This window comes from Syzygium oleosum, unplaced genomic scaffold, assembly GCF_021117445.2.
Source record: "Syzygium oleosum isolate NSW1041296 unplaced genomic scaffold, Sole_v2.1 Sole_v2.48, whole genome shotgun sequence".
NCBI lineage: Eukaryota > Viridiplantae > Streptophyta > Magnoliopsida > Myrtales > Myrtaceae > Syzygium > Syzygium oleosum.
The window spans coordinates 1,539,318-1,558,380 of NW_026607532.1; the positions used below are offsets into that span (position 1 = coordinate 1,539,318).

At 38.3% G+C, this 19,063-nt stretch overlaps 1 protein-coding gene across 3 annotated transcripts in view; it reads right to left on the reverse strand.

The window, feature by feature from the left end:
* The window catches only part of LOC115681335 (protein SWEETIE), a 30,560-nt gene that overhangs the window by 1,975 nt on the left and 9,522 nt on the right, over positions 1 to 19,063 (reverse strand). For all 3 annotated transcript variants that reach the window (XM_030605250.2, XM_056306845.1, XM_056306846.1), the window contains 31 exons: positions 18,364 to 18,496; positions 18,188 to 18,294; positions 16,904 to 17,014; positions 16,603 to 16,770; positions 16,403 to 16,489; positions 15,206 to 15,299; positions 14,499 to 14,567; positions 14,289 to 14,411; positions 14,082 to 14,150; positions 13,898 to 14,002; positions 13,642 to 13,730; positions 11,933 to 12,089; positions 11,490 to 11,639; positions 11,308 to 11,357; positions 11,045 to 11,144; positions 10,741 to 10,797; positions 10,570 to 10,637; positions 8,477 to 8,570; positions 7,205 to 7,428; positions 6,738 to 6,882; positions 6,575 to 6,643; positions 6,431 to 6,487; positions 6,142 to 6,228; positions 5,900 to 6,028; positions 5,552 to 5,755; positions 4,969 to 5,421; positions 2,634 to 2,699; positions 1,844 to 1,941; positions 1,669 to 1,762; positions 1,435 to 1,573; positions 42 to 346 (listed from right to left, as the gene is read on the reverse strand). In XM_030605250.2, the coding sequence (XP_030461110.2) occupies positions 42 to 346; positions 1,435 to 1,573; positions 1,669 to 1,762; positions 1,844 to 1,941; positions 2,634 to 2,699; positions 4,969 to 5,421; positions 5,552 to 5,755; positions 5,900 to 6,028; positions 6,142 to 6,228; positions 6,431 to 6,487; positions 6,575 to 6,643; positions 6,738 to 6,882; positions 7,205 to 7,428; positions 8,477 to 8,570; positions 10,570 to 10,637; positions 10,741 to 10,797; positions 11,045 to 11,144; positions 11,308 to 11,357; positions 11,490 to 11,639; positions 11,933 to 12,089; positions 13,642 to 13,730; positions 13,898 to 14,002; positions 14,082 to 14,150; positions 14,289 to 14,411; positions 14,499 to 14,567; positions 15,206 to 15,299; positions 16,403 to 16,489; positions 16,603 to 16,770; positions 16,904 to 17,014; positions 18,188 to 18,294; positions 18,364 to 18,496 (3,901 nt within the window). The remainder of the gene's footprint in view (positions 1 to 41; positions 347 to 1,434; positions 1,574 to 1,668; positions 1,763 to 1,843; positions 1,942 to 2,633; positions 2,700 to 4,968; positions 5,422 to 5,551; positions 5,756 to 5,899; positions 6,029 to 6,141; positions 6,229 to 6,430; positions 6,488 to 6,574; positions 6,644 to 6,737; positions 6,883 to 7,204; positions 7,429 to 8,476; positions 8,571 to 10,569; positions 10,638 to 10,740; positions 10,798 to 11,044; positions 11,145 to 11,307; positions 11,358 to 11,489; positions 11,640 to 11,932; positions 12,090 to 13,641; positions 13,731 to 13,897; positions 14,003 to 14,081; positions 14,151 to 14,288; positions 14,412 to 14,498; positions 14,568 to 15,205; positions 15,300 to 16,402; positions 16,490 to 16,602; positions 16,771 to 16,903; positions 17,015 to 18,187; positions 18,295 to 18,363; positions 18,497 to 19,063) is intronic.

Sequence of the window (19,063 nt, forward strand, 5' to 3'; positions counted from 1 at the left end):
GAGAACAGGGAAACTGGCCTTGCTAGTAAATATATAATCACCTGCATATTAGTATCCCCAAGAACACTCCTAATGCATTCTGTACAATGTTTGAGAAGAGTGAAGTGCAGCGGATCGCCATCTGTTCGTAATGCTAGACATTGATGAGCCAGCTTTGCCAGAATTATGATTTGTTCAAAAGAAAAGGCAAGCTTTGTCTGAATCAGTTTTCGTGAATCAGATTTCTTATTGCCAAGTAGGTGAATGCCCTTTATGCAGTCCTTAATCAAACCAATAATCACATTCAAGCTGGTTTCCAAAAATCCTGGGAAACAGAGGACTGCATCTTCGCCAGGTTCGCATATGTCTGCAAGTTGATATCAAGAAGATTTGTATCTGTCATCTAGTTACTCGAAACAATAACAAAAGATAGTTCATGAAAAGTCTTTAAAAACGTAATAACAATGAAAAACTATATATTGAAAGTTTCATAAGCAATGGAGTCCTTTCCCTTCATCCTCTCATGCAATGACAGCATAGTTTATCTGATCCTCACCGATCAGCATAGACCATTATAGGCATCTGTATCTTGTGATGGCCGATGAGGTCTTACAGACCAGGCCAGCTAAGCTTATGGAGCAAAGAAATACTCAGTAAAAGAGTTGTTGAGTGGGAGCTTTCAGTTTCTTGAAACTTAAACCTCTAATATACGTGAACCAACATTTGAAACTCTCATAAAGACCCAGCGTATAACCCACACACACCTTACACACTTCCAAACAATCTCATTTGAAACTTGACATGCTATACACGCTAGACCTCACTCTTACAGTTGAAACTAAGAAAAAGGGGACACTGGGCAGCCAGCATTTAGTGAACCAGTGAAATAGAAGCCGAAAGGCTTTGTTGATAAGTCTTTTGTATGGGATTCCGAGAAGAAGTGTGATCACAGACTGGCAAAACCTTAAGTCATACCAAGATACTTCAACAGTGAGTATCCACGCGCGTGCGCGCGTAACTGAATGCACTACCCTTATTGTCCGATGCAGTGAAAAATATTCATGAACAATTTCATCAGTGGAGTAGAATTAAGATTGTAACTGATATTACAAGAGTGGATAAGAAGGTGAGAACTAGAATGAGAAAGCACTAAATGCAACATCTAACATCAAAATGAGTGGGACCAAGTCCGTCATCATTCTCTTACCACAAGGGAGATTTTCAATATACAATTTGCACTCTGGACGTAATAATTCACTTTTAAAAAGCACTACCCTTATTATCTGATGCAGTAAAAATTATTCATGAACAAATTTCGTCAATGAGGAGAATACAATTAAGATTCTGCCTGATATAACCAGAGTGGATAAGAAGGCGAGAATGAGAATGAGATACACTAATTGCAACATCTAACATCAAAATAGGTGCTGACCAAGTCTGTTATCATACTCTTACCACGAAGGAGATTTTTCAATATGGAACTTGCGCTCTGGACGTAATCATTTACTTTTAAAAAGCATAACTCAGTGGGAGATGCTCTAACACAGTGGTAACTAATCAGCAGCATGGCCAGTGCCACTGATTTTAGTTGCTTCTGCAATCAATTAAAAAAGATGGAGGTAATCAGCATACGAACATAAATGGAAACATCCAGGAACTCCATATTGTCTGTACTTATGACGAACCAACCTTATGCACGAAACGTCTCACAAGTGTCTTTGCCATAACCAATACTGGAGATACTAAGTCCTCCCAGCTCTGATCTGTTGAAACTGCATTTGCACTGAAGAAAAGTACACATATTGGCTGATACTGAGTGTGCAAATGACCAAATGAAATTCCAAGGATGAAAAGGGTCCATTACCACTGAAAGATATTGAAAATGTAAGCCAAACAAAGTTCAACGGTAGCGTAAGTAAAATTCTCTTCTTCTAGAAAATCTTCTGGGCAATTTTTCACAATCTGCATGAACACAAAATTTAATTCATAAAGTTAATAGGCTTGAACAAGAAAGCCTCGCTATTCATTCTCTCTTTTCTTTTTTCTTGTTTCGACTCTGGTGAAGCTAAGAAGTATAACTTTTTTTTTGGGTAAAATTCTTGAATGCTCGCAGCAAATATGTTTCTACAGCAGCAACATTATATACAACAACTGGGAGGTCACAATCAGTCTAATCTCCAAATAATTGATTTTTCAGTTTCTATGCACATATGCACCACCTTCTGGGAAATTAATAACATTTTCACAGTGTTTCATTCAAGACTGAGCGGAGTTTGCGATCGTTGCAAAAATACTTTTGTTTGAACAATTGTGTGTTCCTAGGAAGAGGAAGAAGCAGATTTAGCAAACTCTCTTTTTATCAAGAATTATCCCCAAGCTGCTCACTATTAAACCTGAAAAGCTATTTTCACTAAGTGAGAGTAGTAGTTTATATGTCTGGAATCAGAAATCTATCAATCAATTCTAGAAACCCTCTCCATCACTTGTAAGAAATTTATATGAGTGTGTGTGTATACTTCAATATCTGAATGGCCAAGCATAATACTAATTATGCTAGTTCAATATCAGAAAGGCCAAACATAATTTATCAACAGTCAAAAATAATCAAAGTCAGATGAGACTTGGCTAATTTCCAGGAATTAGCCAACATTCACCTGTGACAGAACAGATATTGCGAGACTGTTCCATGCATTGCCCATGTATACAGAGAATGTGAAAACCTGCAACACGTCAAATTGTCTCATGTTCAGCATTTTAAAAGAGGAGAGATCCTGCAAACTAAATATATAAACAACTTGCATAACTTCTGAGATAAACAGGATAACACTTGTAACCGAGTGATTTAGTAATTATCATAGTAGTGGGAAGGATCACAGCAATATCTTTACTGTAGCACACTCGAGATATGGGACATGGTTGCAATAGGTGGCATCTAGCGACCTAAACAGCATAACAGAGTAGCATCTATAATAAAGCATCTTATCTTCACAGGAAATATGTTATGGCACAATCAAGTTGCTCGATTAAACCAGTAGCCCATTACAACACATAATGATGAGAACAGAAGAAATACAATATGAAGGATCACATAAGCAAATGAAAAGACTAAAAAGACAAAAAGTAGTAATTGATTACAGTTAGACGATGATGACTACGAGAAAGAACATCATCCGGTGCTAAGTAGTAGACAAAGGAAAAGGCAGGGGAAGGAAGCAAACATGACAATTCTAAGGCTGCGCATGGCAACCATTCTGTGCCCAGAATCTGATTCTAGGCAGAAATGATTCTTTTTTATTCTGTGCCCGGAAACAATTTTTAAGCATTTGAAGGCGTTTGATAACTGCCCAACATTTTTTTTTCTTAGAATAGAAAAAGAACAGAAATGCGTTTGGTAACTACACAAAATTTATTTTTATTAATATTATTTTAATAATATTTTGAATCTTTTAATATTTATTTCTTTTTTTCTCTTTTTTTTTTTTTCTTTCTTTCCCCTTCCTTTCTTGGCCATGGCTGGCCGCCAGCGCCGGCGACCGGCCACAGGCCAGGGCCGGCGAGGGCGTTGTGGCCCTCGCCGCCGCCCTCACCGGTGGCGACGGCAAGGTCGACCTCGCCTTGGCTGGACGAGGCCGCGAGCCGCCCTCGCCCAAGCGGCAAGGGGGACCCTCGCCGGCCTTGGCCTGTGGCCGGTCACCGGTGGCTGGCAGTTGTGGCCGGCGGCCGGCGGGGCCGAAGAACAACAACAACCAAAAAAAAGAAAAAAATCAAGAAGAATCAGTTCTGAAAAAATTGTTCCAGAATCAAGAAGCTACTTTTTTTTATTCTTGATTTTGTTCCAAAACTGATTCTGTTCCAATTTTTTGCAAAATTGTGCCCGGGCACAAAAAATTTAACAAACGGATTTCTGTTCCCAAACTGATTCTGGGAACAAAAGAACATAATCAAACACTATTTGGCAAGTTGCCAAATAGGCCCTAAAACTATTGGACTATAACATGTTCGGAAATCAGACGTCCCACGAGTAAAAGTTGTCAAGAAACGGATCCATGATGCAAAGCAAGCATGTTACATCAACATTCCCTTTCCTGTGTAAGCGGGGATAAAAACATGATATATAGGATGCAAATGCAACTAGGTGAAACTAATTGAAGAGCAAGAGCTTGAAAACACTGGAACAAAAGACATGTGACCTAAAGGAAAGTCAAGATTTAAAACCACAAGAGCCCTGAAGCTACATCAAGCACCCTTTCTTAAAAAGGTTGAGTTAATTGGGATTCAAAGCAAAATGAATGACAAGCACACCATAACAGTAAGTTCACTCAACACATAAGTTATCATTGTTTACTAGTGCAAGACGACATTGATGTTAATTAGACCCAGACACAAAGAAGAGACCCTTTTGTTGAGTTGGACAACCATACAAAAGATAAGACAATTATTGTATGAAATCCTTGCAGGAGGAAATCAAGTGAAGAAAGGAACTCTTTCCAAACTAAGAGAGTAACGAGAAAGGAAGTTGAAATTCTTTTGATGAACAACAGACAAAAGAGTGTTTTCTTTAATGGATTATGTTAACCAGTCCGCCATTTCCAAAGCATTGTTTTTTCGTGTCATGCACAATCACTGTGTCAAAAATGAAATTTTTTTATTAGGTATGGTTAACCAGTGCCATGGAGCCACTCGTTAACAAAACCCTTTTTCATTAGTATTTGAAGGAGTTGCATAATAACAGCATGAAAGAAGGTAACAACAAGCAAGCAAACCTAGAAAGTGGGTTCAGCCTTGAGTTTGGCTGGGAAAGACATATATCAAGGTAAAGTAACTGCATTATACATGTCAACTAGACATCTAGAGAGTGCTCTGCAGTCAGTCTTCAAGATCCAACATATAAAGAAGTGATGTGCAAACAAAGCCAAAACACTAAACAAAACACCAAAAATGCATACTCAAAAAAAAATTAGAATATAAGAAGTAGGATGAGGTCAAGACCTGCACTAGTTCCTGGCAGATTTCCACTGTCACATAACCAGCACTAAAAAATCTCTCACTGGACAAAAACTGGAATACTGGCAAAACCACCTCGTACAAATTGAAGCCTGGAGGATTTGTATCTTTAATTGTTAAATCTTCAGGCGGACAACCTCGAGCAGGAGCCCACAAAGTTATTCTTCTTTCAGGCATTGTATCTTGCCCACAGAAAAGAACAAGAAGTGAAAAACCCCATAGGAATCGAAATTCCTCAGAACTCAGTTCAACCATGCCATATCCAGATATTAAGTTATCCTTTGATATGAGTTGAACATTGTTGCCATGTCCACTTAAATTAGCAGGAACTGCATCAAGAGCTAGTGCCTGCAGAATTACTGGCCAGGCTTCCTCTAAACAAGGTTGTAACTTTGAAGCAACCAACGGGGATTGTATTCCATCAAGAAAAGGATTCCACTGTCAGCAAACCACCATAATAAGAAAGGTCATGAATAGAACACGTCATTTTCTTCAGTAAGAAGTTTCAACACATGCCGTAAAGTTTGAGAGAAGATAAACACGTATCAGTTAAATTGATCAGGCTTACTTTCTTTCTGAGATGCAACCGCAGGAATATATAGCTATAGTCTTTCAGAATCCTTATCCAGAAATTTCCAAGAACCATTGAACCCTTTGCAAATAATGGAAGAAATGCTGCATAATCTTCAGGAATTTCACTATTGTGTCGCCTCAAGAATGCATATGTGTAACACTTGAGAGATGCATGAGCAGCCAGGAGTCTGACCTTGATCTAATATGTGTTGCAAATTCAATTGACAGGAAGGTAAATTATGTCAGAACAATTAGTAGTGGTGAAAATTAATAAAAGAAGAAGGGATCCTACAGATCCCTCAATTAAACAATGTCAAATAATAGTCAGACCACCTAAACACACCTTGCAGGAAACCCATTCTGCAAATGAAGGATAATAGAGGTTGTTGAAATCATCCAGTGGGCGAGAAATCAATGAATATATACGTCTAATAGCAGCTTGATCACTAGTTATTATTCCACTTGTTAGAATCTGAAAAATATTGAATGTCAGTATCTCAATAACTTTCAATGCCATTTCAGCACAAGGTTAACTAGATTTACAATTACTTTGGGGAGGAGGGCCAGATGCTAAAAGAAAAGAACCTTTGTAGCCAGCTGCAACCCTGCTTCCAGAAGAATGGGGCCTGAGGATGTGTCCAAAGCAGTACGGACAGCAGATACTAATTGGGCCTACAAACAGATGAATCAGTCAAGAATATATCACTGGCCCAAAAAAAAGTCAGGAAGATATCTTCTTGTGACTTAGCACATCAACGCAACAACTATCTACTATAGAGTTGGTTTGGGAGGCCTTAACACAGTTACCAACATCTTTTAAGTTAGCAGCTTTTCACTTTTGATGATAAGAATGTTGGAGAAGGCATTAAAAGACCTGATACTGTTCCAGTAGAAGATGCCCAGGAAGCTCAGGGTCAGAGATTGTTTGGTACTGCAGTCCAAAATAACAAGATAGAAAATCAATTATAAAGTCCCATGGATAAAGAATAAGCAGAACCAACTAATCCAACAGGGATACCTTGTCTATAATAATACTTAAGAGTTCCACACCAATCGGCTGCAGTCTTTCAAACTGTATAGTGCTTATCTGTTGTACATAGGTGAGCATGAAGTGTCAATCTCAGCATGTGGAATGATTCATGCAGTTTTGTCAGGTAATTGTGATATTATATTCGAAGTACCTGATAAGCTAGTGATATTAGCTCTTGTACATGGATAACTAGCCAATCCCCCATAGCATGACCTCTGGAGGACTGGGATCTAGCCAATGAGAGATCAAAATGAGAAGGGTCGTTTCCTACAGCTGCAGGTAGATGTCTCAAGCACCTGGATCCAAAAGATGGATAATTAACTTAAGGTTTGGATATACTGGGAACTTCATGTACAATAAGGTCCTCAAACTGATTCTTACTTAGGTTTTCAGATAAATAGAAGGAAACCTTCTTTTCAAATATATTTTGCGTACATATACTTGCATGTTCATGCAAGCCCTCGAGCTCATATTGAAGCAACTCAAAAGTACAGTTAGAAACAAAAGCAAAACTTATCAAGCAGATTTGTCTTCATATTAAATCAGCTCTAACATATCGTTGCGTCAACATAGAAAAGGAATGTGTAAAAAAGGCTCAAAAGAAGAAAGAGAACATACTCAGCTGCAAAAACTCTTGTTCGATATCTAAGATGCTTATCACGTTTAGGATAAACACTAGATCCTTCGTAGGGGTAGTCTTGCATGGACATGCCTCTAGAATGAGCAACCATGGTTTCATCATCTCCTCCAACAGCCAAGCTTGTTTCACCATCTGTCCCAATTGATATATCATTCTCTACAGTTCTCTCAGTTTCGGTCTTTCTTCTTGACGTCGAAAGAACCTGTAGAGATTTTTAATGCGAACAACATTTCACAACCACAAAATGAACTCTGTTTCAGGGAAGACCTTGCGCTACTAAAACTCTTGCATAATTGGAAACAGCAAAACGCTGTCCTTCCCCAATTTACAGAAGTGTTGACAAAGGTCTAACTTGTCAAATATTCTCAATTTGCAATTCATTCAGGAAATAGTTTTAATACTGGATTTTCCATTCTCCACAAATTGCAGAGAAAGACCAGGAACATGCATAACCAACATCATTATACATAACCTACGCACTCAAGAAGTTAAATACACAATAGCAGAATGATAACAGCATAAATAATGTATGGAGCACATTAACATCAAGTCAAAGGTGAAGGTGAATAAAATATCAGAATTATATGACGCAAAGATCCTAAAAAAGATCCTACTCACCAAAATAAAAGCAAGAAAATTCAGAACTTGTATTACCAAGAAGTTGGTCAAGAAGAGCAAGGAATCAGCTCTTGACAAAAAATTCAAGATGATGGCCAAGTTCAAGGTAGTGAAGTTGCAAAAGTACAATGAAATATTTGAATACATATATTACTTGCTTCAAAGAAATGAGGAACTCATTTGTGAAAAACAATGATTCTTGAACTTGAATTCTTAGGCTGACAATCTCATTGGTCCCTAGTCTATATTACATGACAGTCATAGCAGTTGCATGGTGAGAGCAATAATCTTCTGAGCGACCGTTAGCCGCTGGAGTTGCCATGGAACTCATGGAACAATATCTAATCGAAGTTGCAGGAAAGGATGTGGTCATGTGTATAGTTACGTTTTTTTTTAAAATGCACCACTCTGTGAATTTAGTAGATTTACACCTAAATGCGACACAGATACTACTGCAAATCCAATACACTATTAAATACATGTCCAGTGGAAGGAATAAAAACCATGTAAGTGTCGAGGGAAAAACATGTAAGATGGACGGAAAACACATCACCTGCTTCCCTGGCAACCATCAACCGATTATATGACAGCACTGGGAGTAAGACACAACATTCTCTGAGAAAATATCTTACCATGTTACGACAAACTGAAATCCAATGAGATGGACAAGAAGGGCATGTTGCATAGAGGAGTCGCATGATTGTAGATTGGACCAAGTTTCCAATCCTGTGAAGGCAAATGGATTTAAACCAAACAATTCCATCAAATCTCCAAACATTGAACATTAAAATGAATTGCAAACTGAAAGATGAACCAGACAAAGCACATTGACAGGTAAAGCATAGTAATGCATGGGCAAGATATAGATACCATTTGGCCAAGTACAATTATCAGATAGCTTACACCCATATCTTTGACAGGTATCACTTTCTGAGTATCAAGAATTCCAATCATTCCGCATTAATGTCGTAATCAAGGTTATGTAAGCATTACACATTATGTTCAAATTTGACCTGGTTAGTGATTCAGGCCATCTTTATCTAGATCACTGCGAATTCTTTTCAAGGTACAAATGCAAGGTACTCTATGCAATAGGGAATAGGCAAGCCTCAGCAATAAAACGTGTCATTAGTGAGGATTATTCCCAGTTGGCTATTCCAACCTCAATTTACTTTCAAAACACTCGTCTGGATCATGTACTAACATCTTGCGGCAATGAAACAGTTTCCCTGTAGATGTTGCTGCCAAAAGCAAGGGTGAATTTGTCCAACTCAAGCCATAAGTTAGGTTTCAGAGCATAGAGTATTAATACTAAAATAATCTCTCACAGTGGTAATTAGTGATTTCATCCACTGCAACTATGATACATGTTAAAATCAACAACCTTGACTATCATTATGATGCAGACATCATCCTGACAATAATGGAAATTCAAACAGCCCTAGCTGACGTGAATCCTAATTTCTTGTCATGTGATGTTAACACAGTGATAGTAAGACGGCATAATCGCCAACACTGCAGACTGTAGTAAATGTTATACATCTCAGCACTTATCTTTTCAATATTCACTGTTGACAACCAAAATCACCATCAAATACTCACAGACAAAATTCTAACATAGACAAGGACGTGGCGTCCAAGTGGCAATGACAGTATCTGGTAGATCCATGCAACCACACTATATATATATACACATACATATTTTAACCAAAGTATTTTGACCAGGCTTGAGTCAGGAATCTGGACTACATAGTTTGAGATGAGAATTAAGTCAGAGAGATTCGAGTTCTGAAATTTAGAGCAACTAGGGATGACTGGTCGATTTTATGTGACCACACCCAAGATATCTCACACACAGTGCATTAAATTTTTCCCAGAAGACTCATATCCATTTGGTTGACAGCTACACTCCCTCTCATGTTGTTCGATTTTACAACCAAAACCATTCAAAGAACAGTTTTAGTGACTAGTTACCTCTGAGTCCTGTTGACTTCAAATGATAGTATCTAAAATATAAGAAAAATGAAAAGGAAAAGAAAAGAAGAAGAAGAAGAAGAAGACAAACTTAAATATATAATCCAAATGGAAATCTTCTTTAATTTAGATTTTATGAACACAAACAGAGAGTTATATAATATTACTTATATCTCTACACTTAGATCAGAAACGGTGGTTATTATTATTTTTGAATACTTGTGTACCATAGTATAGAAAACATGAGTTGCAATCTTTGGTATTTCAGATTAAATTGTATCTCCAAAAAGAGACACCTCAATTTCACATCGAGTAAGATAAGTGAAGTGCTTTGAAATGAGGATGCATAAATGAATCAACTAAGTTACTTCTATTACAACAAAACCTCTAAGCCTGGAACACAAATCTGAAGGAAACAACCCAAACATTCATACAAAGAACTTTCACTAGATATCATTTCACTTCAATTGCCTTTCCCAGCAAAAATAAGGCATTCTCACTTAACTACTCAATGCAAAAAGAGAGAGAGAGAGAGAGGTTGCTGTTAACAGGCCTTCCCATGCAAAAATAATTGGCCAGACTATAAATCAGAACACATAATACTGCAAAAACAACAATATAAGAAACTCATATATATTGTAACTATGTAAAAACTAGGCCGACAGCACATCCAATTCTTAGGGAAGGATCTATGCAACCAAAATACCAAGTTAACATTCAAAACAAATAACAAACAGCAATGATTACGCACTCGGAATCAGTTTCTTCATCCAGCATATGAAATAAATTTTCTTCAATCTGCTCCTCCTTTATTGATTCCTGACAAAGGAAATTATTGGCGCAGCATCCAACTCATCAAGACAAGACTCTGATGCATAGAGCAAGAGGAAGGAAATTTCGTAAAACAAAATTTTATACTTACTGGGTCCTTTTCAATGAGGTGTCGCAGGGTAGAAATCGCAAGATGCCTTAAGATGGGCTGTTTTAATACGAAGGAACTTCTTTAGATACCATAATTATATATAAGGGGTAGGGGGAGGAGGTCTGGGGAAGCAGCCCTGCCCCCTGTAATGTAACCAGCCACTTAGACTTTTTTTTTTCTGGGGGGGACGAGGGTTGTTAATTATACACCGTGAGTGCTCTTTGCCACATAAGTTTTTTTTGTTTTTGGCTAAACACCTAAACGGTCAAGGATAGTTAAATAAATAGAAATCCAGGAAGAGAACCTGTCTTGAGGAGAGAGTTGGGAGAAGACTTTGCACATGGGAGTGCACAGGGACAGCTTGTGGTGCAAAAAGAACAAGTTGCTGCGAGAAGCGGACACTCCTGGTGCACCAATAAACTAGATTACTACGATAAAAGCTGATCCACAGATGGACTATAGGCAAGCCCCCTTAACTGTAAAGAGAAGGTCTATCTCTTGATTTTAAAGGAAATATCCAATACAAAAGTATAAAAATTAGAAAGATCAGAAGGAAACAAGGCATACTCAAGGAGTGTGGCCGTTTCTTGCCAGGAGCTTATCTCTGCAATAACAGACTGAATGCCCAGTTGGTCATATTAATGGAGAGAACTAATGACTATACGCTAAAACCAAATAAAGTTATGAGAAAAGGCTAATATTCAAATAGCTTATTTTTAGACTTTCTCCAGCACTAATTTACAAAGTACCTTAGAACGGGAAAAGAAAATGCTCCCGGGGGCCAGTTCTGGACCAAGAACAGCAACAATAGCATTTACAAGGCGGCCAACACCTTGCTGAAGGTCAACCCATCCATTTTCCTCAGACAAAAGAATTTCCATTGCGAGGCCAAGTGTTGCCTGCGCATGCGGACAAAGAAATCAAACTCGTCACGCGGTGTCTGTGTCTAAACCGACATAATGGGCAGCTTTACTAGCAGGAGCAATATCAGTGTTTCAACTTCCTTGTAGGACACAATACTGGACCAACAGGTCACTGAAATACCATCCTCTAGAAGAGAAAAATATCATTTTCATGAGCTGCTTTACCAGCAGAAGCAATATGAGAGTTTCAAATGCCCTTTTAAGGTGATTGCAGGAGCACAACAAGTTAATACGATTAATTCTTGAGAAGCACCCTAAAATTGGATTACCTGAACATGAGATACATAAGACAAACCAGCAGCTTCAATAGTCAAAAGAAGTCCATGCAAAGACCATATTTGTAGATTTGGCACTGAACTTTTCGTGAGCAAGGAGATTGAGCTCACAGTTGAAGGCACTAAACTTGACAATGCCATTCCTCCTGCACTGCACATCAGATAAATAAAAATATATAAACATACAGGAGTGTCATGGAAAGTGACAGGTTCCATAACAACCGGAAGCTTAAATAATCGACAACATTGATGTACTGCAAGTGGGAAGCTTTGCCGTTCATGCAGATATTAATCAGTTACCAAGTCATATTCTATAACCAACACTGTATACCAAAGGATATCATGAAACAATGACCTATTTTTCGTTTCTCCATGAAAAGCTATCGTGGTTTACATTTTATCAATTAACTTCAAAGTTGTGCATTTTTCTTCTCACAGATTTTTATACTGTTCTTGGTGATACCATCTTAACTTTACTGGACTGATTCCAGAGAGATAAATTTGCTTCTACTCTAAAATTCCTTAAGTATAAGAAAACCTAGAAGTATCGGCAACTTATTGCAGCATTGACATTTGTCAAAACAAAATTATTTGCAGCATGTAAGAAGAAGCTTAGTCCTCCAAGGAAAAAACAGACGTGCCAAGAGAACAGCCTGCATTTCATATTCTTGTTTCTTATATTCCATTTGTTCTTCTCTAAACTCCTTTGCACAGAGTGGTCCAAAAGAGAATTCAGAATCCTCACCAATAGCACTATTATGACCCCTAATTAAGAAATCGAAGAAAAATGGGACATGTAGAAAGTCATCGGCATTGAGGGGTACAAATATGGAAATCATTGTCTATTCGTTGATATCGAGAAATTATATTTTTCTTAATGCAGCAACGAGAGATTCCCCACCATCTAAAAAGAAACTGAAAGCTTACTTGTTAATCAGTTACACAAATTTCAAAAATTTATAGTACTATATCTTCCATGAACGAGAAATCTTCAATCCCAAGGCATGAGATAAACATATTAAAATATGAAAATATCTACGAGTAGCTTTTTCCTCTTGCTCATTGTATGTCATACTTTTGCTCTGTAATCTAATCTCCGATGGAAAATGTTTTCCTCAAAAAACCCTTTCTTGAAAACAAGTTACAAGATCACAAATTCTGATGTTTATGTGTGTTGTGGTAGTAGTAGCTGCCAGAAGCATCGCCAGCCAAAAAGCTATAGATGGTAGTGCTGTCAATGGCAGATGAGATGGTTGGGCAGCCAAGGATTGCAAGGAGAACACAGCATGGACTTGAATAACCAATGGCCCATGGCAGCTACAGCAGCCAGTGATAAATTGTGGCCAAGACAGCAGCCTGTTGCTGGTGATGCCAGCTGGCAGGAGGCAGCGGTAAGTCGTCGATCGATGGTGAAGGAGGGAACTAGTAGTGGCAAGAGGTGCAGCCAATGGATGGCTGTGGTCGTAGTTTGGCTGATGGTGGTGGTGCAGTCGAAATCATTAGTTATAGTAAGTCCAAGAAAATGAGATACACTGTGAAAAGAGTTACCCATGTCTCAATCTAATGACACATTTTCTTCTGACCAAGAAAACGCATTCCAACGTACTTAAAGAGTAACGAACATATTCTTCCACAAAACAACGACAGCCTAGTAAGAAAAACTGAACGCAAAGAAAGACAAAAAGGGACTAATGATGGTTTACCAGCGATGGATGCATCCCAGTGCAAAAGCAATTGAACCAGCATAATTAGTATCTGTTGCTGCAGTTAACTCGCCAAGAAGCGATCTAGTCTGTTTAACACAAACAACAATTGAGAGAGAGAGAGAGAGAAAGTGTACTATCACAAAAGCAAAAGGTCAAAAAGACTTTCAACAATAAAAAGATGCATCCCAAGTTTCATTGGTTCTAATTATTTGAGAAGAGAAACACTGCATACAGATCATGAGAGAGAACCAACCAATCTTGCCGTGAAAATGTCATTTCCAACACGAGCCAACAGACCAAGGCCTTCTGCTGATGCTCGACGTTGTGAAGCACAAATATTTCCCTCTGCTAGAATACTCTGTGGACATGGTGCAAGTATTGTATAAAACGATGACAATGGAACAGTTACCAAGCAATTGCTATCATTGAGGTCCCACCTGGAAAATAGTCTGTAATATGCTCAACAATTCTTGCCCCAATATGCGCGGACGTAATGCAAGCAACGCCTGTACAAATTAAAGACAGAAAAGGTTGAGCCCAATTCTTTTTTGGTCTCTGAAAACTGAGCTGCTTGGCCTTGCAACCCCGCTCACTGAAAACAGCAATCCTCCATAATCTTGTTGATTATGTAAAAAGATCAATACCTTCAGTCCAGCAAGCAAGGCAACACAGATGTTGGTGACACTGACAGCATGCCATTGTTGCTTCTTTCCAGCTTTCGAACACTGCTCGATAGTTCCAAGAAGTGATAGCATTCCATTATTATCCTGGAAAAGAACATACATTGCACTGAGAACATCACAATGCCCAACTATGGACCACTAAATATCTATAAATTAATTTTGTCTGCCTACTTGAAAAGCAAACAAGATTCCAAAGCACAAGAGCTTCTGGTTCACCACTGTCTTGCTTATAGTCTCCGGCTACATGTCAAATTACATAAAAGCAGTAAGTCCATGACCATGTAAAGAATACAGAATTTCATTTGGAGATGCTAAGAAAATGAAAAGAATTTCCCAAAACAAGCAAAGCCTCCATAGAGACCTCATCCCATGAACTGAAACTCAATCTGTATGTTCTCATCTAGGTAGCTGAGAATTTTCACATGGTTCCTCAACCACTCAGCAGCAAGCAAGAGATTAAGTTGGGAATTAATAGGCTGAAATCACCGATTGCCAAATAATATGGCGTACTTTGATTACTGTTATTGCACAATTGAGCAAAAGCCTGACCTCTCTGCAGCAAGAGGCATACATTTCAGCTTGAGATGGACAATCCAGATACTGTACAGAATATAGTGGGAAAAGCCCCGGTTGTGCTTCAACGTTTTCCCTTGTGCAATTCTCGCTTTTGGTCGATACTATTGCTAACTGTGATTGCACTTATTCTTATACTGTTTTGGTGCATAGTGAAGATTTATAATCCACTAGTGATGAGACTCTATCAAAAACAAGCAAGATTATGGTGGTGTATGCATTAACACCTAATCTTTCGTATTACAAATGAAGATAAGCCCCAACATGCAATAAAGGAATCCCAATGCAGGCAAACACACTTTTACCTGAGGAAAACTAGAATGTCCACTCTCCCAAACACAAGGCATAAGCCCATCTTTTCCACCTTGGAATGCACGAAGCTCATCTTCAAACCAGTCCCTGTGTACACAACAAGAAAAAATGGTTTTATTTGAACATGTGCATGCTACACAATTAAGCTTAACGGTAACAGTACTTGGAACAGGCGGAGGAAAGCTTGCCACATCTGACTTATCGGCATAGCAAGTTCAGCATTCTCATAGCTCTCAAAAAAAGTCCAAAGTTACATACTGAAAAGCACTTATTACACTAGACAATGTATACAGCGTTAGCATTTTATACAAGAGGTACTTGATGTTGAAAAAAGACACTTTCACAAATTTTTATTTTATTAACCGTCTAAATTGCCTGTTTCTTCTCTTCTGTCATTTTTCTTTAAAGGAAAATTACCAAAACCATTTGCTAATTCAGTTCTGCGATTGTCACATTCAAAATGAGCACAAAACAAAAGTCGTTTGACAAGTGTGCTGTAGCTGATTTATAGACATGCACAATACGACGACATAATAAGGCTAATGTATTTTAAAGAAAATTGTTCCCTTATCCAATATAAGATGCAACGAATTTCATAGAAGATCGTGTGGACATGAAAAATCGGCAACTTTAAAGTAAATCAAACCAAAAGATCCAAGCTTTTTTGTTGATCTAAAACATTAAGTAGAAGCTTAGAACTCTATTGGAGGACCCCTAAAACACGTTAATCTTTTGGAGGAAATAGCACTGGATAGAATACAGTGAGGCAAATCGATCTAAATAGCTGAAACCAAAAAAAAGGAAAGGCATAGTTTTTATTTTTAATGCAAGGCAGATATTCCAAGAACTATGTCCAAAACCTTCTGAGGTTCGGCAAGATTTCCTAACAAGGAATAGCATAAAATAAACAAATGACTGTATCAAAACAAATAACAAAAATCAATTAGCCCATAAGAGACTACGCTCTCCAAGTAGATTTCTGATTTTATCTACATGCAAAAGTGATCTCTCTGTCCCTTCCCTATCTCCCCCCCCCCCCCCTCCCCAACCACAAACCCCTTCTTTCCCCGCATCCATTTGCATGCTCTCCTTCGTGCACGCGGGCATGAGAGAGAGAGAGAGTCAATCAACATCTAGTGTTTATCAGCCAATTATACACAGAAATATATCATATTAGATAGACCAGATACCTTCCAGGAATCCAGGGACCCAACCACGCATCTCTCTTGTCCAGTATTAGCCTCAAGCATGAGCTTTCCTCACACCCAGGAGCATCCCTATTATATGTCCAGTTCAACACATGACCACTGTCAAAATCATGCCTACAAGTATACTAGAAGCAAACACCAAACAAACTCCTGAGATATCAACAAATACAAGAACTAATTACCTGAACGGGGTTGTACACAATTGAATAATTTGAGGATGATCGCTTTTATATGCCATTGGATCAGGAAGAGACTGATAAGCAATTAAAATTTTGATGACAAACTTATCCATTGAAGGCTTCAAATTTGGAGACTCTCTAGCTTTAACCAATGAGACGATAGACAAAGCCCTGCCAACAATCAAATTATAGCATGACTACACATGAAACCTGAGCTACTGATGGTCTGCATAAAAAGATGTTCTAGATTGAAATATTAAGAGCAACAGGAAAATGAAAGGAAACTCCATGAAAGCAACCACACCTACTCAAGTATACCAGCACAGGTTGAAGCAAAATCCCATTGTTTACAGCATCAGGAGAAGCAAAGCATTTGACAAAAGCCGCAAGAGCGTCAATTGCAGCCTCCCACACGCTACAAAAAGTCAAATGAGAATACGGAAGGTAAAGATCTCCAACAATGAGAGATTGATTCAATTGAACTAATGCAGTAGAAACAAAAAGTCAAACCCTATTTCACGGTCATTTGTGGAGTTCAAAGTCAGTATACTAAGATCTATGGAAGTCACTAAGAATTTGTCTTGCTACATTGGGCATACACTTGATTCAATTTTTAACAGTATAGAAGTGTCAAGAACTACTCCATGAATCTGTACTGCCCGTTGCAAAAACTCTCGATGGATTAGAAATTGCTATGGACAATAACTCACAAATAGTCAGTTCCTTTGTGCATCACACCTAAAGTTCTGATAGATCACTCTCAGGGATTTTTAAGGCGTCATGATTTAAAATTGGATGACATCAACCAGGCAGCCAGGCACAGAAGCTGATGAAGTACACCCCAATTTGTATGCACATGACAGAAATGGGGTTTGCAGCGGATAGCATGGGCACAAGAGAGCTTCCCAATTATGATTTCAAAAATGAGCTCCTTGATCTACCATTAGAAGGAGGCAACTTCACATAATCAAGTTTGTGAAAATTGCCTTCTTTTACAAGCAGACAGATTCTTTTCATAAAGATTGGAGTAACACCTCTAACCAAGACCAATCTCTGAACATCATCCACCGTTATTAGAGATGGAAAGTTGCAAGTGGATTTCTTGTGCTTGTAGCTGAAGGTGGAAGGTTAAATTAGATCGAGAGGAGAAGTTGGTCTGAATGTACAGTGGTGGTCACAGCTCATTTTCTGTTTACTTCAAAATTTCAGAATCGTCATCAGCCATCACATGATGAGAATTGTAAGTACATGCCAACCAATCCAGAGCAATCTACTAGACTTATTGTCAACCAGATCCATCTATGCATTTATGAGCTGGCCTAAATTCTCAACAACTTCAGAATGGTAACTCAAATTTTAGTACTTGCTCACCACAAATCAGAACTCTATCAGAATTAATAAGTTCTCAATTCCGATGACTAAGCTTCTGCTAAATAGAGGCCGCATGGATAAAGTTGACAATGTATGACAAAATGGCCAACTTAGTGTTCCAGCATAGCAAACGGAAAGTATTTTTGCAAGACCCAATAACAGATGATGATGCATCCCAACATACTAATGATGGACATCAATAGGTATATCAGCAAACCTCATAAGAGCTATTAGATTTGCATTTTGTGCAAATTCACGATCTTGATTTCCAGTAAATGTTGGAGCCCACAATGAGAGGATATCAAAAACCTGGTCTTCAAGTTCCTGCATGCATCAAAAATCAATAACGGAAGCAGCCAGCAGGCTATCGAAAACAAAAGGAATATATTCTACCTCTTTTGGCATGGAAGCTAATAGTGATGATAAAAGTGACCACCCAGCTTGTTTTTCAACGGTGTGAGCAACAGGGTTCGGGCTGGATTGTAACAGCATTTTCTTCAAAACATCAAGCACTGACTGTAGTAGCCTGATAAAGGAACGAAATAAGTATGCCATCAGCATTTTTGGATCATTTCAAACTCTGCATGCACATGCATGCAAGCTCACATAAGTACAAGTATACAACAACACAGGACCTTATACCATACTTACTGTTTGGTGATACATCATTATGACAGAGGAAGATCTGGACTTTCTAAAGGTGACAACAGACAACAATCCTATTATTGTGCTTGAAATAGGGGAACTAAGTTAATAGCTCTAAGTTTTTATTCAGATGATGCAGGATGGCCATTTGACAAGTGCATTATTATTGAAGAAATTGCATCACTGAAGAAAAGGAAAAGAATCAGCCACTTCCAGCATCATTTTTACACTCCCAACAAAAATAAGTTCCAAAGCTGCATCATACCACACTTAAATTTGCAATTGCACCCACCATTATAACTATCTATTTCAATTCATGTAAGTTAGACCACCCATCTTCACCCAAGGCAAATTTAAGAACAAAATCTACTTCCACTCCTCTACCCACCCCAACAAAGTGGACATACCAAAAGGCAGACCCGCTAAAGTTGCCGAGTAAGATTGTATA